The sequence below is a fragment of the Pelodiscus sinensis genome, chromosome 22 (assembly GCF_052426305.1).
Source record: "Pelodiscus sinensis isolate ZL-2025 chromosome 22, ASM5242630v1, whole genome shotgun sequence".
NCBI classification, from domain to species: Eukaryota; Metazoa; Chordata; order Testudines; family Trionychidae; genus Pelodiscus; species Pelodiscus sinensis.
In genome coordinates, this window is record NC_143073.1 from 13798796 (window position 1) to 13823217 (window position 24422).

The window sequence follows — 24422 nt, forward strand, 5'->3', positions numbered from 1 at the left end:
CGCCTGTTCCCAGTGCTGGGCTCATTCTGCCGATTCTTCTGGCCTCTTCCATCATGCACCGGGCGCCTCTTCCTCCTGTTTGGTAGGGGGTCTATGCCGCTGCACCCCACAATGCACTGGCAAGTTACCCAGAAGCCTTTGCTTCCTGGGGGTGCCCATACCTTGGGGTAGAGCTGGGAACCCAGTGTCCTCAAGGAACTGCTGGTGTAACCCCAAGGCCCTTTTTCTACAGTGGTTGGGCTGCTCAGGGAGCCTCCGGCTTTCGGAACAACTTTGGAGCAGCCCCGTGCGAGTCACCTCCACTGGTGTTTGCCACACGGCCACTCACCAAGGCTGCACTGCCTGGGTTGTGGGCATTGCTGCGACCCCACTGCCCCCCGGACTTCCCCGGAGCCAGCGTGTGGCCCAGCCCGGCCTCCCGGCTGCACCAGAGCCTCTCGTTCAGCAAACTGGCCTGGCAGCATCTGATCCTGGCCATGACCCTGGACTGCAGAGCCCAGGGCTAAAGCTGTGTGTCCCCCATGCCGGTACCCACAGGGCCAGAGTGATCCTGGCCCCACCACAGTCACGCTGCACAGCTGTAGTGCCTGGCCTCTCTCCCTCTGCAACCCGCGCCTGGCTCTTCTCTGACCCCAGCGCAGAGATTCCTCCAGGACCTGTTCCTGCGGCTCAGTGGGGGGGCTCAGATCCTAGCCACATCCCCCTCCACCGCCCAGCCAAATGGAGTCACCCTCCGGCCCCCAACACAGAGATTCCTCCAGGACCTGTTCCTGCGGCTCAGTGGGGGGGCTCAGATCCTAGCCACATCCCCCTCCACCGCCCAGCCAAATGGAGTCACCCTCCGGCCCCCAACACAGAGATTCCTCCAGGACCAGGCTTTCCCATGTCCTCGTCCTGCTACATGCATCCACCTTAGGGAGCAGATACCCCTCCCAAGCTCCCACACCGTGCAGGACCAGCACCTCTGCTGGGATCTGCAGCCCTCTCCCTAGTGCCCGCCCCACTCCCTGCAGCCCAGCGCCCCTGGTGCTCCTGCCCCATTTCCTGTGCAGTGCCACCTGCTACCCTGCCCTGCTCCCTGCAACCCAGCCCCCGCAATGAAACTCCACCCTGCTCCCTGCAGCCCAGTGCCCCCTACTGCCCTGCCCTGCTCTCTAATGCCCAGCACCCCCGGCTGCCCCCACTCAGCTCTGTGCAGCCCAGCATCCCCTGCTGCCACTGCAGCTCAGTGCTCCCTGTTGAGCCTGTCACCAAGGTGTGGGGGAGTCACTGAGCCCTGCACCCCCATCTGCAGCCAGCTCTGACTCTCAGCCGGCAGGTGGAACAGAAGGTTTATTAGGTGACAAGGACACAGCATAGAACAGACTTGTCAGCTCAGGAACCAGGAACAGTCAGAGTCATTCATCTTGGGGGGTGGGGCCCAGAGCTAGGGCCTGGCTCTTGCACTGTGCCCCAAGCCAGCCCAGGCTGACTGGCTCCTGGTCCCAGCCAGGCTCCTCCTCCAGCCTTTCTCCTGCTTCCCAGGCAAAAGGTGTCACCTGGTGACACTCCCATCCCGGATGCAGGCTGTAAAGGGGGTCGGCCATTGTGTATGTGAGGGAGGCTCTTACACGGAAAATTCCCATTACCATCCAGGCACTGGTGCAGTGCCTGGGGAAACTGAGGCACACACGTGGGGTTACCATAGGACAGTAGACCTCACATGCAACATAACAAGGGGAATTAAACCCCCCACTTTGTGGCATCTCTGCTCCTAGCCCGCCCCCCACACTGGGGGGCCAGCAACCAAGCTGGGGTCTGCAGGCCCCTCAACAGCCCTGCCCCACTCCCTGCAGCCCAGCGGCCTCTGCTAGCCGCCCCCCTCTCTGCAGCCCGGTGTCCCCTGCTGAGCTCCCCAGCAGGCAGGGAAGGGAACTGGGAAAGCTCTCCTGAAGGAAAATCGCTGCACTGGGTGCGGCCAGGGACACATGGGTGGGGGGGCCGCGGTGCCAGGCTGGGGGGAGCGGTGTTAGGCTGTGGGGCGCGGTGCCGGGCTGGGGGGGCAGTGTTAGGCTGGGGGGCGTGGTGCCGGGCTGGGGGGGCAGTGTTAGGCTGTGGGGCGCGGTGCCGGGCTGGGGGGGCAGTGTTAGGCTGGGGGGCGTGGTGCCGGGCTGGGGGCGCAGTGTTAGGCTGGGGGGCGTGGTGCCGGGCTGGGGGGGCAGTGTTAGGCTGGGGGGCGTGGTGCCGGGCTGGGGGCGCAGTGTTAGGCTGGGGGGCGCGGTGCCGGGCTGGGGGGGCAGTGTTGGGCTGGGGGGCGTGGTGCCGGGCTGGGGGGGCAGTGTTAGGCTGGGGGGCGCGGTGCCGGGCTGGGGGCGCAGTGTTGGGCTGGGGGGAGCGGTGTTAGGCTGTGGGGCGCGGTGCCAGGCTGGGGGGCGCGGTGCCGGGCTGGGGGGGCAGTGTTAGGCTGGGGGGCGCGGTGCCGGGCTGGGGGCGCAGTGTTAGGCTGGGGGGCGTGGTGCCGGGCTGGGGGCGCAGTGTTAGGCTGGGGGGCGTGGTGCCGGGCTGGGGGGGCAGTGTTAGGCTGGGGGGCGTGGTGCCGGGCTGGGGGGGCAGTGTTGGGCTGGGGGGCGTGGTGCCGGGCTGGGGGGGCAGTGTTAGGCTGGGGGGCGTGGTGCCGGGCTGGGGGCGCAGTGTTAGGCTGGGGGGCGTGGTGCCGGGCTGGGGGGGCAGTGTTAGGCTGGGGGGCGCGGTGCCGGGCTGGGGGGCGGAGTCCCTTCAGTTCCAGGCCGGGGGGAGCCAGGAAGCGAGTCCCCTCCCCAGCCCGGCTCCTCCCCCGGTCCCGAACCCGTCACATGGAGGCGGCGGCGCCTGCCCCGAGCTCAGGCAGCGGCCGCCTGGAGCAGCCCGGCGGCGTGTGCGGGACAAAGGGGGCCTGAGTCTGCAGCGCCGGGCGGGACCCGGAGAAAGACCCGCGCCCCGGCTCCGGCGCCCAGTGCGCACCCGGCTCCTGAGTCGCAGATCGGGCCGCGCCCCCGACGTTGAGCGAAGGTGGGTCTCGCCGCAGAGCCGGGGGAGCGGGGCAGGATGGGGCGGGGGCGCCTCCGCAGTGCGCCGCTGGGCGGGGGCCGTTTCCTGCCCGGCCCCCTACCCCGGCACCCAACCAGTGTCCGCAGCGCGGCCAGGCTGTCGCCCCCTCCCCCGCCGAGCTCCTGTGGGTCCCTGCCGGCTGACAGGTCCTGGGTTTGGGTCTCTCCCTCTAGAGCTGTGTCCCCACGGGTGGCCAGGCTTCCCAGTGCCCCAGGGCAGCGCCAGGCGGCGTCGGGCTGCAGGGAGCGGGTGGGGGGGCAGTAGGGTGCGCTGGGCTGCAGGGAGTGGGCAGGGGGCAGTAGGGTGCGCTGGGCTGCAGGGAGTGGGCAGGGGGCAGTAGGGGGCGCTGGGCTGCAGGGAGTGGGCAGGGGGCAGTAGGGGGCGCTGGGCTGCAGGGAGCGGGCAGGGGGCAGTAGGGGGCGCTGGGCTGCAGGGAGCGGGCAGGGGGCGCTGGGCTGCAGGGAGTGGGCAGGGGGCAGTAGGGGGCGCTGGGCTGCAGGGAGCGGGCAGGGGGCGCTGGGCTGCAGGGAGGGGGGCGGGGGGCAGTAGGGGGCGTCGGGCTGCAGGGAGGGGGCGGGGGGCAGTAGGGGGCGCTGGGCTGTAGGGAGTGGGCAGGGGGCGCTGGGCTGTAGAGAGTGGGCAGGGGGCAGTAGGGGGCGCTGGGCTGCAGGGAGCGGGCAGTGGGCAGTAGGGGGCGCTGGGCTGCAGGGAGCGGGCAGGGGGCAGTAGGGGGCGCTGGGCTGCAGGGAGCGGGTGGAGGCAGTAAGGGTCTCTCTCTGACAGTCAGTGCTGACCCCTATGCCCTGGCACTACGGGGCTCCGTGCTGCTGCCCTTAGTGATTCCCAGGCCTTCTCTGTGTGGACTCTGGGAAGCACCCAGGCATGTGGGGGGGCTTGTCCCAGCAACCCCACAATATGAGAGGGGGGGCCAGTGACAGGAGTCAGCAGAGCAGGTGAAGGAGGAAGTGAGAGACACAAAGTGAGTCAAGCTCTCACTGCTGCCGGAATGGGGAAGAAGTTCCCGCGGTGGGCAGGTACCTTCGCACGCAGCGGGGCAGGGAGCCAGGACTCCTGGGTTCTCTCCACGCCCCCAGATCTCCTGTGGGGCGGGCTCACATCAGGCCTGGCAAACCCCAAGCCACCTCTGTGGCATTAAGAGACGGGAGGCTGGCGCTGAGCAGGGCAGGATGGGTGTGAGGCTCCGGGGCTGGCCCACCTGGCTGAGCTCCGGGAACAGACGCTGCCTCACACCCTTGGGTGTTGACACAGGAGGGAAAGTTTCTTCTTGTGTGTCAAGACTGGCCGGCGTGGTGCGGTGGGGGTGGGGGTGTGTAAGGGGTGCCATGCAGAGCGGGGACAAAGTAGGAGGTGCTCTCCCCCCAGCATTCTCTCTCCACCCCTGGCATTGCCCTTGGCTGTCCCAGCCAGGTCTCCATCCCAGAGCTGGCCGCATTTTCAGAGCAGGCTTGGGCTGGGGCAGCAGGAAGCTGGGCCAGGGGGGTTGGACAGGCTCTGCCTGCTGTGCGAGTGCAGACTGATGGGGGAATGTGCAGGGATGTTCCTCTACCCCCGCTCATTATACCTGCTTGCCCCCAGTGCTGTACCAAACTGCCCCATGCCAGGCACCCCTGCAGCACAACAGGGCCCCCCAGCGGGGCTGGTTGCAGATCGTGCTGGCTGGGATCTTGCTGGCTGGCCTGTTGTCTGGGTTTCCATGCCCCACCCCACAGTCTCTGCTGGATGCCAGGTACCCAGGAGGAGCAGAGAGAGGACCCAGGAGTCCTAGTGCCTAGTGAGGCTGGAGACTGATTCCCCCTCACTGGTAGGAGTAAAGCTCAGGCTGCGGGGTGGTGGGAGGGAGGGTGCCAGGGAGAGAACCCAGGAGTCCTGGCTCCCAGCCCTCCCCCAGCAAGGGGCGGGGGCAGGAAATCAGGGCGGAGGAAGCAGTGTAGGGGGGGGACTGTCAGCAGAATCGCAGCATCAGTCGGGGAAGGACCGGAGCAACTGCTGGCTCGGGGTGAGCTGGGGTGGGGGCTGGAAACCAGGGGTGGCAAAGGTGGCAGCTGGCCCCTCCCCTGCCCCACATGGCTCTGTGATGGATTCACACAGGGTGGGGGGGAGAGGAGCCGGGAGCAGGCGGGGGGCTGGCAGGCTGGGGAGCAGGAGAAATCCTGGGGCTGGGGGATGTTTGTAAGGGGCTGGGAGGGGGTCTCTCCATTGTTTATGTTGGAGATTAGCTAAGCTGGGACCCCAGATACTTGGCTCTGGGAGGAGAGTGGGGGCTGGTGGTTAAAGATGGGGGGCTGGGAGCCAGGACTCCTGGGTTCTATCACCATGTGGTCCCTTTCCAATTCAAGCCAGTTCCTGGATCTCTGCCCCCCAAGGGCCAGGCTCCTCCCTTCTCCCAGCTGCACCCCCAAATCTCCAGCCAGGGATCCCCAGACACTGTAAGAGAAGCTGTCACTGGCCCAAAGGGCATGGGTGAATTCTCATGGCAGCCAGGAACAGAAACTAGGAGTCCTGGCTCCCAGACCCCCTGCCCCAACTACTAGCCCACACCCCCCTCACAGAGCCAGGGAGAAAACCCAGGAGTTGTGGCTCCCCCTCTGGCATGGCTCTAATCACTCGATCTCTTGCATTTGCTGCCCCTAGGGACTGTGGTGTGTGAACAAGTTTCCTGGTGGGACTGTTTTAACTCCCTGGCCAGCTCTGTGTCTGCAGAGAGGCCTGCCCCTGTAGCTTAGGGTCTTCTGGGAAGGCTGCTGTGTATCTTAGACCCCATCATTCCTGAAGGGGATTCCTTGCTGGCTCTGAGAGCTGTGCTGGAGCTCTCAGGGTGCCTGCTATTTCCAGAACACCAATGGGGTGCCCTGGAATAGGGGCACCATGCTGGCCGCAGGCTGCCCAGCAACCCATCAGCAGGAAGGGGGCACTCAATGCGAGGGGCGCTTTGAGCAGTGTGGGGGGGGCATGCTGGGAGCTTGGACCCTGGGGGCTCTGTCCCAACCCATTCCCCTTCCACCCTTTGTATTGCAGTGAGTTCCTGGGTCTCTTCCCCACAAGGCACAGACCTTCCCCCTTCTCCCAGCTGTAATCCTGACTGCACTAACCACTAGTCCCCACTCCCTTCCCAGAGCCAGGGAGAGAACCCAGGAGTCCTGGCTCCCAACCTCCCCCCAACCACTGGACCCCACTCCCCTCCCAGACTAGAGGGTGGAACCCAGGCACCTCCCATGTCTCCAGACACTCACCACAGAACTGTTGCTTGGTGCTCAGGGCTGCGGATTCCTTGCACCTGGGCTCAGTGTGCATAGTGCAGGGTGATGTCCCTCCCCCTCCCTCTCCTGCTGCTTGGGTGCCCCCTCTTCCAGCTGATTGGTCAGTTCAGTGCTGGCGCAGTGTCCCAGCCCATCCAGTGATAGGAGGGGACTGACAACTTCAGAGCAGCCCCCACAGAGCTGTGGGGAAATCCCCCTTGGGCACTACGGGGTCTAAGATACACATGGTGCAGTGCCAAAAGCGGCTGGCCGGGGGCAGCACAGAGCACAGAGGCCTCCGAAGGAGCTGTGGGATCCAAAGCTCTGTGTGTATAGGGTGGGGGTGAAAGAGGATGTGGCTGCAGGCAGGGGGTGGGGGCTCTCTGCAGACAGCCGGCCTGGGAGCTAAATCAGTCCGGACAGGAAACTCGCTCAGACGTCACAGCCTCCCAGGGGCAGAGCATGCATGAGGTCTAGTGGTTAGAGCTGTCTCTGTGTGGACTCCTGGGTTCTATTCCTGGCTCTGTGAGGGCAGTGGGAACTAATAGTTAGAGATGGTGGGGGGAGCCCAGACTGCTGGGTTCTATGTCCAGCTCTGTGCACTTCATTCCATCCTGTCCCCTGACTCTGCCTCAGTTTCCCTGCCTGGGTTCCTTATTGCTGGTATAATCTGGAGCTGGGAGGGGCCAGGGCAACCCTCCCCCGGAAATTCCTGCCCTTCCCGTGCCTGAGGCTGTGGATTTTCCATTTCCTGTCTGCGGAAAGTCGCATTTCCACTCCCTGCTTGGGGGGAGAGGGGGGGATGTCCCTGTATTCCTCTCCCCACTGGGGCTCTGTAGGAGGCCTCCAGCACATACCCCCTGCCCAGTGGGAGATCTATGAAGGGCCAGTCCAGCAATCTACACCTCCAGGGGCTCCTTCTCCTCCCTGCTTGGGGGTCACTGTCCCCCTTCTTTGGCAGGCTTCAGCAGGGAGAAAACCCAGAAGCCCTGACCCCACCTCTCCGCTCTAACCACTAGTTCCCACTTCTCTCCGAGAGTCAGGGAGAGAACCCAGGAATCCTGCCCCCCCACACTCTAGTCGCTAGCCCCCCTTTTCCTCCCAGAGATGGGGGTAGAACCCAGGAGTCCTGGCTCTCATAAGTCCATGGCTGTCCTGCTAGGGAGGCACTGGGGCTGTGTGAGACCTTAGCCCTGTAGTGCCCCAGGCTGAGGGAGATTCTCCATGCACTCAGCTGCTGAGGACAGGCTGCGGTGCTGCCTGGGCTCCCTGCCCCGTGCGCAGGCGGTTCTCCCGGTACAAAGAGGCCCTGTGTGAGCCCTGCTGTGAGTCACCAGGGCTTGTGGGGAGCTTGGCTGGAGCACCCGCCCGCCTACACAAAGGGCCTTTGAGAAAGGGGTGAGCCCAGAGCTGGGGGGGAGGGCTGTGATGGGGTGGAGTGGGGCTATGGGAGGCCTGGCTCCATGCTGGAGGGGGGCCTGCAGGGACAACATAGGGGTGAGGAGCTAGGGGGGCACCAGCCATTTCCAACCCCTAAACTGGTTCAAACCAGGAGTTTTCCTGTCACCACCCCCTCTGTGTACAGCCTGCTACGGGAGGGGGGTCTCTTAAGGGGGCAAGGCAGCAGTAGCCACTTGGGGGGGAGGTCAACTCCCTCAGATTTGTAGATTAACTTCCTGACCCCCCTGCTTCCCGCAGAGTCCCTTCAGTGGGGGTGGGAGTGACCCACTATGTGTCATGGGCCCCGCATTGCTGGCACCCATGGGTGATTCTCCCCAGTGTAGGGACTGATATCAGGTAAACTGAGGCACTGATAGATGGACGGCCATCCCCGGGATATGGGATCAGGGAGAGAATCCAGGAATCCTCACCCTCATCCCTTTCCCTCCACAGTTCCAGCCACTAGACCCCACTCCCCTTCCCGTCTGTATTATCCAGTGCAGCCCCACAACCCCACTCTCCTGGTCTGCTGGAAATAGCCCAAACAGCTGCAGCCACGCAACAACTGCCCCGAGTCTATCTCCGAGAGAGGACGGGCGTGGGGGACCCAGGACTCCGGGTTCTCTCCCCAGCTCTGGGGAGTGGAGGCTGGTGGTTAGAGCAGGGGCGCTGGGAGTAAGGACTCCTGGGTTCTTTTCCCAGCTCTGGGAAGTGAGCGGGGGCTGGTGGTGAGAGCAGGGGCAGCAGAGCTGGGAACCAAAGCTCCTGGGTTCTCTTCTTGGCCTGGGAGGTAGGTGTCCCATCAATGCCTGGTGCCTCAGTTTCTCCTGCCGTCCGTTCCTGAGCTGTTGCACTATGGGAGGTGGGGCTGGAGGGTGATCTGGGTTGGAGAGGGGAAGAGCTTGTGCTGCCCTGCCCCATGCCCGACAGCGCCTGCGCCAGCTGCTGGGGAATCCAGGCCAAATTTAACGCTGGCAGCCGGGCAGGATTAGCCAGTGCCGGGGAGGAATGCTGTGTGGGGGGAGACAGATGCATTGGGTGTGAGGGGCGATCACCCCCCCAGCCAAGGCCCCCCTTGCAGCACGGCGCCCTTGACGCTCCTCTCTCCATGTCACTGGGGCTGCCTGGCGCCTGCTCCACCCTCCACAGCAAATCGCTCCCTGCCTCAGCCCACCGCTGTCACCCGTCCTGTGCAGAAAGGCAGGGCCCCATGGCACTGCCCCACCCGGGAGCTGCAGTATGGACATACAGTGGTGGGGGGCTGGGAGCCAGGACTCCTGGGTTCTCTCCCTGGCTCTGGGAGAGTAGTGGGGGCTAGTGGGTAGAGCAAGGGTGGGGGGCGGGCTGGGAGCCAGGACTCCTGCTTTTTCTGGTGACAGCTGGGTGTAGTTCCTGGCATCCCGGCTGGGTCCTCAGCCTCCAGCAGCTGCCTCTGTCTTTTCTGAGCCTCCTGTTCCAAATTCTTTTGCTGACTTGTGCATCCCGCCCCAGAGGTGGCCGCATTTCAGCGCCAGGCGAGGAGTCCCTGTGTAACTAGCCACCCACCCCAGAAGTGGCCACATCCCAGCGCCAGGCGAGGGATCCGTGTATAACCAGCTGCCCGCTCTACTGCTGAGGGATCCCTGTACACACAGCCCTACCCCGAGGAGGCCACATCACCTCCTGACTGTGTCTCTCTCCCCCTGCAGGTGACCATGTCATCGATGGACCCCCTGCCTCCCGCCATGCCCCCCGCCCAGAAGCCGACCCGCATTATGAAGCCGCGGCCCCCCACCCGGCCACGGCCCTGCCTGGCATCCCGGTCAACGGGCCAGGACACCTGCCCCACTCCAGCCCCCTGCGGGGAGCAGCCGCAGCTCCAGTCCCTGCATTGCTCAGGCAACGTACGCAAGATTGTGGGGCGCTTTGACCAGCGGGCCAGCGGGGGCCGGGCACCCAGCCCTTCCCTGGAGAACGGGGAGCAGCGCCCCCCACAGGCGCCCCTGGGAACAGCGGTTGGTGAGTCAGGTTCGGGGCAGGCTGGGAGCCCACTGGGCATTGTGTGCCCAGCCCCCCTCACCCGGTCTCTGTCTCTCTCCCTGCAGGTCCATTGCAGGAGGCCGGCAGGGAGCCGCCCAGCCAGGAGCCCCTGTACGCCTGCCCCCGGCGCTGCCCCTGCGGCTGCCACCAGCACCGGCCTGGCATGGTGCTGGTCTGGGTGCCGGCCCCTGAGGGGGAGGAGCCAGGCTCAGACGGCTCTGCCTCCTCCGGCGAGGAGGGCCTCCCTTTCCGGCACCTCCTGGTGGTCACCCCGGCCCCCCAGTCCCGCTGGTCGCCCCTCAAGCCCCCCGACCCGCCCCCCGAGGAAGGCACCGTGGTGCTGACCAGTTACCACTCTACGGCCAAGCAAAATGGGGCCCCGGTGCTGGCCAAACCCCCCCGCCGGGCCAAAGGGGGAGCTCCAGAGGTGGAGGCACCTCCCCCGGCTGTGCCCCCTAAAATCCCAGTCAAGCCTCCGCGTGGGGCCCAGGGCCCAGCGCTCAGCTCCCGGCGTGGCTCGCTGCAGCTAGATGGGGGGCACGGCTGCCCCCCATCCTCCACCCCCTCCCAGGACCCCCCAATCCCTCCCACACCATGTGCCCCGCCCCCTGTCCAGCACCCGCTGATCCTGCCCACACCACGTGCCACGCCTTCTGCCCAGCACCCCCAGAACCCTCTGATCCCGCCCACTTCACATGCCACGCCCTCTGCCCAGCACCCCCAGAACCCTCTGATCCCGCCCACATCACATGCCACGCCCTCTGCCCAGCACCCCCAGAACCCTCTGATCCTACCCACACCATGTGCCACGCCCCCTGCCCAGCCCCCCCAGAACCCTCTGATCCCGCCCACACCACGTGTCACGCCCTCTACCCAGCCCCCCCAGAACCCTCTGATCCCACCCACACCATGTGCCATGCCCCCTTCCCAGCCCCCCCAGAACCCTCTGATCCCGCCCACACCACGTGCCACGCCCCCTGCCCAGCCCCCCCAGAACCCTCTGATCCCGCCCACACCACGTGCCATGCCCCCTGCCCAGCACCCCCAAAATCCCCCGATCCCCACCAAGCCATGCCCCCTACCCCCGCCCCCTGCCCAGCCTCCTCCCCCACCCCCCGTGCAGCCCCTCCCCGAGGCCCCACCCCCTGTCAAGCTCTGCCCCCCTCTTCAACCCCCTTCCCAGCCTCCCCCACCCCCTCCCCCGCCCCCCTCCTCTCAGCCCCTCCCGTCCCTTCAGAAGGAGAGCGCCCCGGTGCGGGGGGACGGAGCCTGCCAAGGTACGGCCCAGGAGCAGAGCTCATCCATGCCCCACATCTTGGGTTGGGTGGTGGCCGCCCTCTGGAAGGGGGTGGTTGAGTCGTTCTGAGGGGAGGGCTGAGATTGGGGGTCCTCTGGTGGGCAGGCTGGGGGGAGATGATCGGGGCTCCCTGGTGGGTGGGGTTTGGAGTGGAGCCAGGTTTGGGGCTGGCTGGGGGCGGGTAGGGCTCCCTGTGAGGTTTGGGGGACAAGCTAGGGGGAGGGGATTGGGAATCAGGTATCGGGGTTCCCCAGAGGGTGGGTTGAGAGTCGGGGGGAACCGGGTTCGGGGCCAGCTGGGAGGAATCAGGGCTCCTGGGGGCCATGGACTGGTGCTGAGGGCAGCCCCAGGTGATTACCAACTTGGGAAAACAGCCCCCCAACATCTGCTCTGTATCCCCAGGAGATTGTGATGGCCCCAGCCCAGAACCGGAGCTGCCAGAGGACAGGTGTGTGTTCCCCCGCCAGCCCCATCTGCCCCTGTCTGCCTCCCAGCGCATGTCTGCCCCCCAGCCCCAGGCATCTCTGTCACATCTGCTCCCATAATCCCTTCATTTGCCCCCCAGGCCTTGTCTGCCCCCCAAGTCCCTCTGTCCACCTGCCTCCCACAGTCCCTCCCATCTCTCCATCCTGTCTGTCTGCTCCTCCACAGCCGCTTTCTCTATCTGTCTGCCTGTCCCCAGTCCCCCACAGTCCTTCTGTCCATCTCTTCCCACCCGCCCCCCGTCTCTCTCACTCTGATCTCGTTCTCCCCCCCGACAGGTGCAGCCCATCCCCGAAGGGCCCCGGCTGGGGGTTGCCCTTGCAAGACGGTAGGGAAGATTCTGGGGGCTCTGGTGGAAGAAGGGGCTCTCTGTGGGAGGATTGGAGGTGGGGGATTAGGGCAGGAAGGGCCCAGGGGCAGGTGCATGGGGCTAGGGGAGAGGATCAGGGTCTTGGGAGCAGGGGGATGTTGTGGAAGGGGGTAGGAGCATGGGGGGCAATATGGGTAGCCTCCATCTCCCCCTGACCCTGTCCCCCCCCCCCGCAGAGCCCCTGTACCAGACGTACCGGCAGGCCGTCATCCGCAAGGAGATCCAACGCCAGACGCTGTCCCGCAGCGCCAGCCAGGCCAGCTGGGACAGCGACGCCGCCCCCCCCGGGGCCCCGGGCCCCCGCAGCACCCTCTGGCAGGACCTGCCAGCTGTGCGGGGCAGCGGTCTGCTCGAGCACATCAGCCCCCAGGAGCGCAAGATGCAGGAGGTGGGTAGGGTGCCCTCCCCCCACACACCCGTCATGGGTCCTGTGCCCCCTTTTCCCCCCGCCCCACCGTGCCCCCGGTATCTCTGCGCCCTGCAATGCCTCTGCTTCCTCCCGCCCCTGCCATGGGCCCTGTGCCCCCCGGTACCCCTGCCACTGCTGTGCCCCCCACAATGTCCCTGGTTCCTCCTGCCCCCCTGCCATGGTCCTTATGCCCCCTGGTAGTCCTGCCCCATTCCTCCCTCCCTGCTGTGCCCCCAGTTCTCTCTGCCCCACTATGCCCTGGTAGCCCTGTGCCCTACAACGCCCCCTGGCTCCCCACATGCCCACTGTGCGCCTCAGTTCTACCCCTCCTGCCATGTATCCCTCCACCTGGTTCTCCCCACTCCACCTTGCCCCTGGTTCCCCTGCCCCCTGCTATGCCCCCCAGTGCACTGTCCCCTAGTACTCCCCCACACCCTCCACTGTGCCCCTAGTACCACTGTGCCCTGCTGTGCCCTTCTTATGCCTGCCTCCCCACCCTGCCCCCCTGGTAGCTCCATACCCCTGTGCACCTCTCTTGTCCCCTGGTTTCTCCTGCCCCCCAGCTTTCCCTGACTGCCACTGTGCCCCTCATTTCCCCTACCCCCCCGCTGGGCCCCCACAACCCCTGCCTCCCCATGCAGGTCAGGGATGTGGGATGGCCGAGGAGAGCACAGGGACCTGCCCCACTTCCTCCCGCCCCTGCTGAGGGCCCCGTGTTCCAGCCTGAGCCCTGTGTCCTGGCAGAGCCTGTTTGAGGTGCTGACGTCAGAGGCCTCGTACCAGCGCTCGCTGTGCCTGCTGGCCGAACACTTTGTGGAGTCACGGGAGCTGGGCGAGACGCTGGTGCCCCGCGAGCGCCAGGCCCTCTTCTCCAGCATCCTGCGGGTCAAGGAGGTCAGCGCCAGGTCAGCCCGTGTTCCCACCCACCCCCATTCCCGGAGCCATCCTGCTTCTCCCTTTGTGTCTTTTCATTGTGTCCCCCCAATGCCAGCCAGTGTGTCCTCCGCGTATCTCCATCATGTCTCCCCCTGTGTATCATAGACTCATAGACTTTAAGGTCAGAAGGGACCATTATGATCATCTAGTCTGACCCCCTGCACAATGCAAGCCACAGAATCTCACCCACCCCTCCTAGAATAATCCTCTCACCTATATCCCAGGGTATGTCTACACAACCCTCCTAATTCGAACTAGGAGGGTAATGTAGGCATACCGCACTTGCAAATGAAGCCCGGGATTTGAATTTCCCGGGCTTCATTTGCATAAACCGGGCACCGCCGTTTTTAAATCCCGGCTCGTTCGAACCCCGTGCCGCGCGGCTACACGCGGCATGGACTAGGTAGTTCGGACTAGGCTTCCTAGTCCGAACTACCGTTACTCCTCATTCCACGCGGCACGGGGTTCGAACGAGCCGGGATTTAAAAATGGCGGTGCCCGGTTTATGCAAATGAAGCCCGGGAAATTCAAATCCCGGGCTTCATTTGCAAGTGCGGTATGCCTACATTACCCTCCTAGTTCGAATTAGGAGGGTAGTGTAGACATACCCTCAGATATTGAAGCCTTCAAATGCTTTGAAGACCCCAAGATGCAGAGAATCCTCCAGCTGTGACCTGTGCCCCATGCTACAGAGGAAGGCAAAAAACCTCCAGAGTCTAATCTACCCTGGAGGAAAATTCCTTCCCAACCCCAAATATGGCGATCAGCTAAACCCTGAGCATGTGGGCAAGACTCACCAGCCAGACACCCAGAAAGTTCTCTATAGTAACTCCTATCATCCCTCCATTGACCTATTTATCACTGATAATGAAAGGTCAATTAGTTACCAAGATCATGTTATCTCATCAAACCATCCCCTTCATAAATCCATCGGCTTCGTCTAGACTGGCATGATTTTCCGCAAATGCTTTTAACGGAAAAGTTTTTCCGTTAAAAGCATTTGCAGAAAAGAGCGTCTAGATTGGCACAGACGCTTTTCCGCAAAAGCACTTTTTGCGGAAAAGCGTTCATGCCAATCTAGATGTGGTTTTGCACAAGAAAACCCCGATTGCCATTTTCGCCGTCGGGGCTTTTTTGCGCAAAACACTTTTTAGCTATCTACGCTGGCCCTCTTGCACAAATACATTTGCGCAAGAGGGCTTTTTCCCGAACAGGAGCAGCATAGTATTTGCGCAAGAACACTGACAATCTTACATTAGATCGTCAGTGTTCTTGCGCAAATTCAAGAGGCCAGTGTAGACAGCTGCTTTTGCGGAAAAACTTGCCAGTCTAGACGCAGCCATCTAGTTTAATCTTGAAGCCAGATAGATCTTTTGCCCCCACTACTTCCTTTGGAAGGCTGTTCCAGAACCTCACTCCTCTGATGGTTAGAAACCTTCGTCTAATCTCAAGTCTAAACTTCCTACTAGCCAGCTTATATCCATTTGTTCTTGTGTCCACATTGGTATTAAGCTTAAATAATTCCTCTCCCTCCCTGGTATTTATCCCGCTAATATATTTAAAGAGAGCAATCATGTCTCCCCTCAGCCTTCGCTTGGTTAAGGTAAACAAGCCAAGCTCCTTGAGTCTCCCCTCATAAGACAGGTTTTCCATTCCTCGCAACATCCTAGTGGCCCTTCTTTGTACCTGTTCCAGTTTGAATTCATCCTTCTGAAACATGGGAGACCAGAACTGCACACAGTATTCCAAATGGGGTCTCACCAATGCCTTGTACTTGTATAATGGCACTAACACCTCCTTATCGCTACTGGAAATACCTCTTCTAATACATCCCAAGACCGTATTAGCCTTTTTCACGGTCATGTCACAATGGCGGCTCATAGTCATCCTATAAGCAACTAGGACTCCAAGGTCCTTCTCCTCCTCCATTACTTCCAACTGATGTGTCCCCAGCTTATAACTAAAATTCTTCTTATTAATCCCTAAATGCATAACCTTACACTTCTCACTATTAAATGTCATCCTATTGCTATCACTCCAATTTACAAGGTCACCCAGATCTTCCTGTATGATATCCCAATCCTTTTCTGAATTGGCAATACCTCCCAACTTTGTGTCATCCGCAGATTTTATCAGGACACTTCCACTTTTGGTGCCAAGGTCAGCAATAAAAAGATTAAATAAAATTGGCCCCAAAACTGATCCCTGAGGGATTCCGCTAGTAACCTTCCTCCAACCTGATAGTTCACCTTTCAGTATGACCTGCTGTAGTCTCCCCTTTAACCAGTTGCTTATCCACCTCTCAACTTTCATATTAATCCCTATCTTTTCCAATTTAACCAATAATTCCCCATGTGGTACTGTATCAAATGCCTTACTAAAGTCAAGGTAGATTAGATCCACTGGATTTCCTTTATCTAAAACATCTGTTACTTTCTCAGAAAAGGAGATCAGGTTGGTTTGGCACAATCTACATTTTGTAAAACCATGTTGTAATTTGTCGCAGTTTCCATTAGCCTCAATGTCTCTAACTACTTTCTCCTTCAAATTTTTTTCCAAGATCTTGCATACTACAGATGTCAAACTAACAGGCCTATAGTTACCCGGGTCACTTTTTTTTCCTTTCTTAAAAATAGGAACTATATTAGCAATTCTCCAGTCAAATGGTACAACCCCTGAATTTAGAGATTTATTAAAAAAATTTGCTAATGGACTTGCAATTTTATGTGCTAGTTCCTTTAATATATTTTAGATGAAGATTATCTGGGCCCCCCGATTTACTCCCATTAAGCTGTTCAAGTTTGGCTTTTACCTCGGATATGGTAATATCTACCTCCATATTCTTAGTCCCATTTGTTATGTTAACATTATCCTTAAGCTCTTCATTAGCCTCATTAAAGACTGAAGCAAAGTATTTGTTTAGATATTGGGCCATTCCTAGATTATCCTTAACCTCCACTCCATCCTTAGTAATTAGCGGGCCTACTACTTCTTTTTTTGTTTTTTTCCTATTTATATGGCTATAAAACCTTTTACTATTGGTTTTAATTCCCTTTGCAAGGTCCAACTCTACCTGACTTTTAGCCTCTCTCACTTTGTCCCTACATGCTCTAACCTCAATAAGGTAGCTTTCTTTACTGATCCCTCCCATCTTCCACTCCTTATATGCTTTCTGCTTTTTCTTAATCACCTCTCTGAGGGTATGTCTACACTACCCCGCTAGTTCGAACTAGCGGGGTAATGTAGGCATACTGCACTTGCAAATGAAGCCCGGGATTTGAATTTCCTGGGCTTCATTTGCATAAGCCGGGTGCCACCATTTTTAAATCCCGGCTAGTCCGAACCCCGTGCCGCGCGGCTACACGCGGCACGGAGTAGCTAGTTCGTATTAGGCTTCCTAATCCGAACTAGCTGTACTCCTCATTCCACGAGGAGTACAGCTAGTTCGGATTAGAAGCCTAATCCGAACTAGCTACTCCATGCCGCGTGTAGCCACGTGGCACGGGGTTCGAACTAGCCGGGATTTAAAAATGGCGGCGCCCGATTTATGCAAATGAAGCCCGGGAAATTCAAATCCCGGGCTTCATTTGCAAGTGCGGTATGCCTACATTACCCTCCTAGTTCGAATTAGGAGGGTAGTGTAGACATACCCTGAGATGCTTGCTAATCCAGCTTAGTCTAACACACCTGCCTATACATTTTTTTCCCTTTTCTTGGGATACAAGCTTCTGACAGCTTCTGCAACTTTAACTTAAAATAATCCCAGGCCTCCTCCACCTCAAGATCCATAATTTCTTTAGTCCAATCAACTTCCCTAACTAATTTCCTTAATTTTTTAAAGTTAGCCCTTTTGAAATAAAAAACCCTAGTCTCAGATTTATTTTTGTTTATCCTTCCATTTAATTTGAACTGAATTAGCTCATGATCACTCAAGCCAAGGTTGTCCCCTACAACCATTTCATCTATGAGGTCCTCGCTACTCACCAAAACCAAATCTAAAATAGCATCCCCCTTTGTTGGTTCAGCAACTACTTTATGAAGGAATTCATCAGCTATCACATCTAGGAAAATCTGAGCCCTATTATTATTACTAGCACTTGTTCTCCTGTCTATATCTGGAAAGTTGAAATCTCCCATGATTACGCAGTTTCCATTAGTATTTACTTCATTAAAAACATTAAAGAGGTCTCTATCCATGTCCAAATTGGATCCTGGTGGTCTATAACACACCCCAAGCACTATCCCAGGGGAGGATCTGATAGTTTTCTTCCCCAATGTGATTTTTGCCCAAACAGACTCTGTCTTCTCCATTCCATCACTTTTTATTTCTTTACAATCCACCTCATCTTTGATATACAATGTGACTCCACCACCTTTACCCTTATTTCTGTCTTTCCTAAACAGCACATACCTTTCAATACCTGTACTCCAGTCATGCCTAGTATTCCACCATGTTTCTGTCATTCCTATAATATCTGGTTTCACTTCCTGGACCAATAGCTCTAGTTCCTTGCATTCGTGTGCCTCATTCCACGAGGCGTACAGCTAGTTCGGATTAGGAAGCCTAGTCCGAACTAGCTAGTTTGTGCCGCGTGTAGCCGCGGGCACAGAGTCCGCACTAGCGGACATTTAAAAATGGTGCCGCCCGGGATCATGCAAATGAAGCCCGGGAAATTCAAATCCCGGGCTTCATTTGCAACTCCGTATGACTACATTAACCACCCTAGTGTGAACTAGGGTGGTAGTGTAGACATACCCTTACATCGTTTTCCTCCCTCTCAGTGTTAAAATCCAGCGTAGAGATTACCTGGACATCTCCCAACCATCTCCCCCAAATTCCTAGTTTAAAGCTCTCTTAATCAGTTGAGCCAGCCTCCATCCTAGAAGTCTATTTTGCTCCCTACTTAGGTGAAGTCCATCCTGAGAGAACAGTCCTCTGTCCATAAATGCCTCCCAGTGACTATACATCCCAAAGCCCTCCTTATACCACCACTGCCTAAGCCATCTATTGATCATCATAATCCTGTCACATCTTAGTTGCCCTTCTCTAGGAACAGGCAGAATCCCACTAAAGATCACCTGAGCCTCAATTTCCTTGAGCGTCCTCCCCAGCCTAGCATAGTCTCCCTTAATTCGTTCCAGCGAGAATCTAGCCATATCATTTGTTCCTACATGAAGGATGTTTAATGGATTCCTTCCTGCTCCCTTAACAATCCTCTTCAACCTCAGTTCCACATCCTGTATCTTAGCACCTAGCAGACAGCACACCCTTCTATTCTCTGGATCAGCTCTGGTTACAGGCCTGTCTATTCTTCTCAATAAGGAGTCCCCAATCACGTAGACCTGCCTTTTCCTAGTGACAGTGCGATTCTCTGGTCTATCTCTTGCTTCTCTGACTGCAAGTCCTTGCCATTCCTGTTTTCCCTTGTAATCATCTTTAACCCATCCTATATCCTCCTAATGCTCCATAAACTCTTCCCCTTTATCTATGGGACTAGCCACTCTTCTCTTCTTCCTTAACCTTCTATCTTCATTATCTACCTACTGTGCCCCTTCTTCATTCTCCAGCTCCACATACCTGTTCTTGAGCTCTATTTTTCCTTCACTGACCCATCTTTTCCTCTGCCTGGTTCTCTTAGTCACATGCTTCCACTGTCCATTTTCTTCGCCCAGCAGTCCCCGCTCTGAGGCCCTTGATCCTGCTTCCATCTGCATATCTAAGCTTTCCCCTTCAGCCACGTCATGCCTTTGCTCCATCATCTGCTCAAACCCCCTTCTAAACTCGACTAGAGTTTCCACCTGCATCTCCAGTCCTCGGATCTTTTCTTCCATCAGCTCTATCAGGCGGCACTTCATACAAACAAAACTCCTTTCAGGTACCCCCTCCAGAATCATGTACCTACTGCAGCTACCACATCTAATCCTCCTCCTTGTGTTCTCTACTACCTGAGCCATGGTCACTACTGCCTCTCTGTTTTATCTGCTTTCTCACCAAAATCCTATTAGTCCGGTGAACACAAAAACAAACCAAAACACCCCCTCCATAGCAAAAACAAACCCCAAACAAGTCCCAATATCCAAACTCCCCTGTTTGATATCTATGTCGCTGCCTGACTAGAAGGCTACCTTTATAGGACTAATCAGGGCTCAGCTTCTCTCCCAGCACACTGCCCCTACAAGCCTCTATACATACAAACAATACGAATCCAAATCCAAATGCAAACTTCTCCTCCAACAGAACTCCCACTCAAACTTCTGTTTACAACTCTGTTTGCTGCCTCCTGTGCCGCTGCAGCTATCTATCCCCACCATGTCCCCCATATCTCACCAGTGTCCCCCCGTATATCCCACCATGTCCTCCCATATCCCCGTCTTGCCCAGTGTCCCCCCATATCCCCCAGTGTCTCCCCCCATGTATCTCCACCATGTCCCCCATATCTCCCCATGTATCCCTACCATGTCCCTCATATTCCCCCGGTGTCTCCTCGTGTATCCCCACCATGTCCCATTGTCTTCCGTGTATCCCCACCATTTCCCCCCATATCCTCCAGTGTCTTGCCCAGTGTGTCCCCCCATACCTCCAGTGTCTCTCCCTCATGTCTCCCCAGCAGGTCACCCCTAGATCCCTCTGGCATGTCCCACCTGGAGCCCTACCATTTGCCTCTCCAGTCCCTTGGTGCCCCCCCGCCCGGCCCGGCCCTGATGCCCTCTGTTCCTGTGGCAGGTTCCTGGTGGCGCTGGAGCAGCGTGTGGCTGAGAGCTTGCAGATCCGCGACCTGAGCGACGTGGTGGTGGCCCACGCCCGCAGCGACTTCCCCGCCTACGTGGACTATGTGCGCAACCAGCCCTACCAGGAGCGGGAGTACAGTGCCCTCATGTGCGCGCCGCAGGGCGTGGGGCAGGGGTGGGGCCACAGGGCATGGGGGAGGGGCTATCGGGGCATGGGGTCAGGGTACAGGCTGGCAGGGGATGGAAGCATGGGGGGGTTGGCAGGGCGTGGGGGTGTAGGGTGGTGGTGGGCGGAGGCTGGCAGGGGGTGTGGGGAGGGGGCTGGTAGGGGATGGGGGCACAGGGTGGGGGCTGGTAGAAGGTGGGCAGAGGCTGGCAGCAGATGGGGGTGTGGGATGGGGGCTGGTAGAGGGTGGGCAGAGGCTGGCAGGGGGTAGGGGCAGGGTCCAGGAGCACAAGGTGGGGCTGGCAGAGGGTGGGGGCTGGTAGAAGGTGGGCAGAGGCTGGCAGCAGGTGGGGGTATGGGATGGGGGCTGGTAGAGGGTGGGCAGAGGCTGGTGGGGTGGGGGCTGGTAGGGGTGGGCAGAGGCTGGCACAGGGTAGGGGCAGGGGCTTGCAGGGGATTTGGCCCCGTCTCACCCTTCCCCCGGCACAGGGAGCGCAATGGACCCTTTGCGGTGGCACTGAGCCGGCTGCAGGAGCATCCGCGGTGCGAGCGCCTGCCCCTGCTCTCCTTCCTCCTGCTGCCCTTCCAGCGCATCACACGTATCAAGATGCTGCTTGAGGTAGGGACCCGGCGTCCGGGAGCTGAAGCAGAGCGGCTGGTGGTTAGTCGTGGGGGCTGGGAGCCAGGACTCCTGGGTTCCCTGCCCGGCTCTGGGAGGGAAGTGGGGGGCGGGGGACCTGGAGTCCTGGGTTCTGCCCCCATCTCACTGGGCTCCCCCCTTGCTGCAGAACATCCTGCGCCGGGCAGAGGAGGGCTCGGAGCGGGAGCGCAACGCCCTGGACGCGCTGGCCTGCGTCTCCAAGGTAAGCCGGGGGGATGGCAGTTGCCAGGGCTGCCTGACGCCCCTGTCAGGAGGGAGGAAGGGGGGAAGGTGCTTTGGCTCTGCCTCCCGCTCACCCCGCTCTGCCCCCAGATCATAGAGGAGTGCAACTCGGAGGTGGGGCGCATGCGGCACACGGAGGAGCTGATCCAGATCGCCGGGCGCATCGACTTTGACCGGCTCAAGGTGCCACTGAGGGGCTGGGAGGGACAATGGGTGGGGTGAGGGGTTCTGCTCCCAAGGACTCTGCTCTTCCTGCCCTCCACCCCTGCCTGTCCCTAAGGGCCTGCCCCCCCATAGCTGTGCTGGGGGGGTCTGGTTGTGTGACATCCCCCTCCCATCTCGTCTCCCCTCTCGCACTCGCCCTCCCCATTGAGGGCAGCCCATGTGTTCTGCCCCCCATGGCTCTGGTGCTGCCCCCCACCTTGTGCTGGGGGGTCTTGCCCCTCCCCTGGCATCTCTACTCTCCAGCACTTGCTGGGTCCTGCCCCCCCATGGCTCTGACCTGGCTCTGCTCCCCCAGGCGGTGCCCATCATCTCGCAGAGCCGGCGGCTGGAGAAGCAGGGGCAGCTGGCCGAGGTGCAGCCCCGCGGGTCCCTCTTCGGCACCAAGGCCCGGACGGTGCCCATCTACCTCTTCCTCTTCACCGACCTGCTCCTGGTCACCCAGCGCAAGAGGTGGGCCTGGGAGCTGGGGGCAGGGCCTGCTGCGAGACGGGGCGGGAGGCTGGGCAGGAGGTGCCGGGGAATAGGGGGGACCTGGGCCGGGGTGACAGGATTGATAGGATGGCCTAGTGAGGGGTCCAGGACTGGGAAGCTGATCTGGGGCAGAGTTGGGTTGTGGGGGGCTCTGGAAACTCGGGCAGGGGCTGAAGGCAGTCTGGGAGGGGCTAGGGGGCTGGTCTGAGAGGAGTGGGGTAGGGGGGCTGGTCTGGGGCGGAGTCAGGTTGTGGGGGGCTCTGGAAACTCCGGGAGGGGGTGGAGGCAGTCTGGGAAGGGTTCGGGGACTGGTGTGGGGCTGAGAGGCGTTGCGGGCTCTGGAGACGGTGGGGCTGGGGGTGTTCTGGGAGGGGTGGGGAGAGAGGCTCCTGGGTGGGAGTATCTAGAGAGAAGGGAGCTGTGGGTGCTGAGGGCTGGGAGTTGGGGTGTCTGGGATGTCCAGAGGGCCTGTGAGGGGTGAGGGCGGCTGGACTGAGGGGGAGGGGGAGGCCGTGTGGGGGCTGCGACGGGGGGTGTCCAGCCGCACGCTCATGCCCCATTCCTCCCCCAGCGCGGAGCGCTACGTGGTGCTGGACTACGGGCACCGGTCGCTGGTGTCGGTGCAGGGGGTGGAGCACCCCCCCCCAGTCCCCGGCCTGGCCCAGGCCTTTTACCTCACCCTGCTGCACAACCACCAGGGCCGCGCCTCCGAGCGCCTCTGCCGGGCACCCAACCAGTGAGTGCGGGGCGGGGGCCCAGAGAGGAGGCCAGGGGTTGTGGGGCAGCTGGGTGGGGAAAGGACTACAGGCAGGGGTCCGGCACCCTGGGGGGGGATGCATAGAGAAGATCCTGGAGAGACGGAGGGACAGGTGGGCAGAGAGTCATGGGGAGGCAGCCGGGGGGGTGTGGGGCAACTGAGTGGAAGACCCCGGAGAGACGGGGAAGGTGGGCAGAGGGGCATGGGGAGGCCGGGAGTACCTGGGGAGGGGTCCCTGGGGAGTAGACAAACGGGGAGGGAGAAGACAGGCCCCCCCCAAGTCAGGCGGGGGGGCCATTCCCAGGGGGCAGGGTTTCCTTCCCTGTTCCTGAGGGGGCTCTGTAGCTAGCCTGGGGGGAAGGACGGGACCTCCCCACTGAGGACGGGGCGGTGGGGCATGAGGGCTCCTCCTTTCAGTCTACCTCTCCCTAGGTCGGACATGCACCGATGGATGGAGGCCTTCCCCCAGCATGGCGCCCCCCGGAACCAGCCCCAGGAAACCATCTACGAGGACTGGGGTGGGTACCTGCCCTGCCCGGCTGCCTGGGTTCCCTGCCTGGCTCTGGGAAGGGGAGAGGGGGCTGGTGGGTTAGAGCAGGGGGTAGGAGGGTGTTGGGAGCCAGGACGACTGGGTTCCCTGACGAGCTCTGGCAGCCCAGGGGTCTCACCTGCCCCTCTCTGCCCCCCAGATTGCCCCCAGGTGCAGTGCGTGGAGGCCTACGAGGCTGCTCAGGCCGACGAGCTGAGCCTGGAGCCGCTCGACATTGTCAACGTGCTGCGCAAGACGAGTGAGGGTGAGGATCCTGCTGGCCCCTGGAGCCCCATGCCTGGGGGAGGGGGGGGGGGGTTCAGGTCCAGCCCCCAGAGCCCTTGCCCTGCCTTCTGGGGAGCTGGATCAAAGCCAGGCATCCGCTGGCTCTCCCTGCTCTGTGCTTTGCCCCATTTTGAAACCTCTCCCCCTTGCTCCTCCAGCCCCCCATGACCCAAAATCCTTAGGGCCTCTTGCCCCACAGCTGTTGTCCCCCTCATGCAGCCACAGCCCCTCCCCCAGGCGTGGCTCCTTCCCCCACGGTGGCAGGAATGTGCCGAGCGCAGGGCCGGTGGCGATGCCTCACGCCAGCTGCGCTCCCCTCTCCCTTCCCTCCCTCAGGCTGGTGCCAGGGCCTGCGTCTGGCTGACGGGTGCAAGGGCTGGTTCCCGGCCAGCCACGTGCGGGAGATCACCAACGAGCACGTCCGCCGGCGCAACCTGCGCGAGAGACACCGGCTCCTGCAGGCTGCCCGCCAGCTGCAGCTCAGCCGCCACGCCACACACGCCAAGGCCAACTCCGCCTGAGCCGGGGCCCCGCCGGGCACGGACGCTGCCACAGGCACCGGCCGGGAACAGCCCAGCCAACTCTCCCCACAGCCAGGTCCCCCCAGCACAGCGGGCACTGCCTGGGGGGCACAGGAGCGGCCTGGTCTGGGACGATCTACCTCAGCAGAGCCCCCCACATGCCTTGGGGCTGGGGGTTGCATTAGCCTCCCCTGAGCCAGCGCCCCCTTGATGCTCATCCTGAGCTGTGACCGTTCCCCCCCCCCCTTCCTGGTATCTCTCCTGGCCCCCCAGCACCTCTCAAGGGATCTGAGGGTGGGGGAATGCCCGGATGGTGCCCCATTAATTTATTGGGACTGGGAGGGTGGGGGGTGGGGTTAGAGTCCTGCCTTTGCAAGGTTTTTATAAAGAGAAAGCAAACATAAACCATGGTCATGTGACTGCCGGGGGGGATACACGGGGGGGGGGGGGGGGCTGTGTCACACTGACCCGCCCCCCCCCGGGGCTGTGTAGGGATTTGTGCTCTGGCTGTAGCCTGCCCCCAACCCCCACAGGTTGCAACATGTTGGACACCTGGCAAGGGCTGCCCCACGGCACCAC

General features: G+C 60.6%; 1 protein-coding gene across 5 annotated transcripts; it reads left to right on the forward strand.

Annotated features, from left to right (window-relative positions):
* The first annotated feature begins 2642 nt into the window (after positions 1-2642).
* Positions 2643-24415, forward strand: ARHGEF15 (Rho guanine nucleotide exchange factor 15). Of its 5 annotated transcripts, none has more exons than XM_089772465.1 (16): positions 2645-3027; positions 9452-9761; positions 9848-11059; positions 11482-11527; positions 11841-11890; positions 12109-12320; positions 13086-13246; positions 20002-20154; positions 20662-20791; positions 20961-21035; positions 21146-21238; positions 21576-21730; positions 22323-22487; positions 22941-23026; positions 23198-23302; positions 23659-24415. In XM_089772465.1, exons 2-16 carry the CDS (start codon positions 9458-9460, stop codon positions 23841-23843), a joined length of 3132 nt encoding a protein of 1043 aa, XP_089628591.1. In that variant the 5' UTR covers positions 2645-3027; positions 9452-9457; the 3' UTR covers positions 23844-24415. The 5 variants fall into 5 exon arrangements, with proteins under 5 accessions (XP_089628594.1, XP_089628591.1, XP_089628592.1 ...); XM_089772466.1 differs by lacking the exon at positions 2645-3027 and adding an exon at positions 3709-4100; XM_089772467.1 differs by lacking the exon at positions 2645-3027 and adding an exon at positions 3709-4045.
* Positions 24416-24422: the final 7 nt, after the last annotated feature.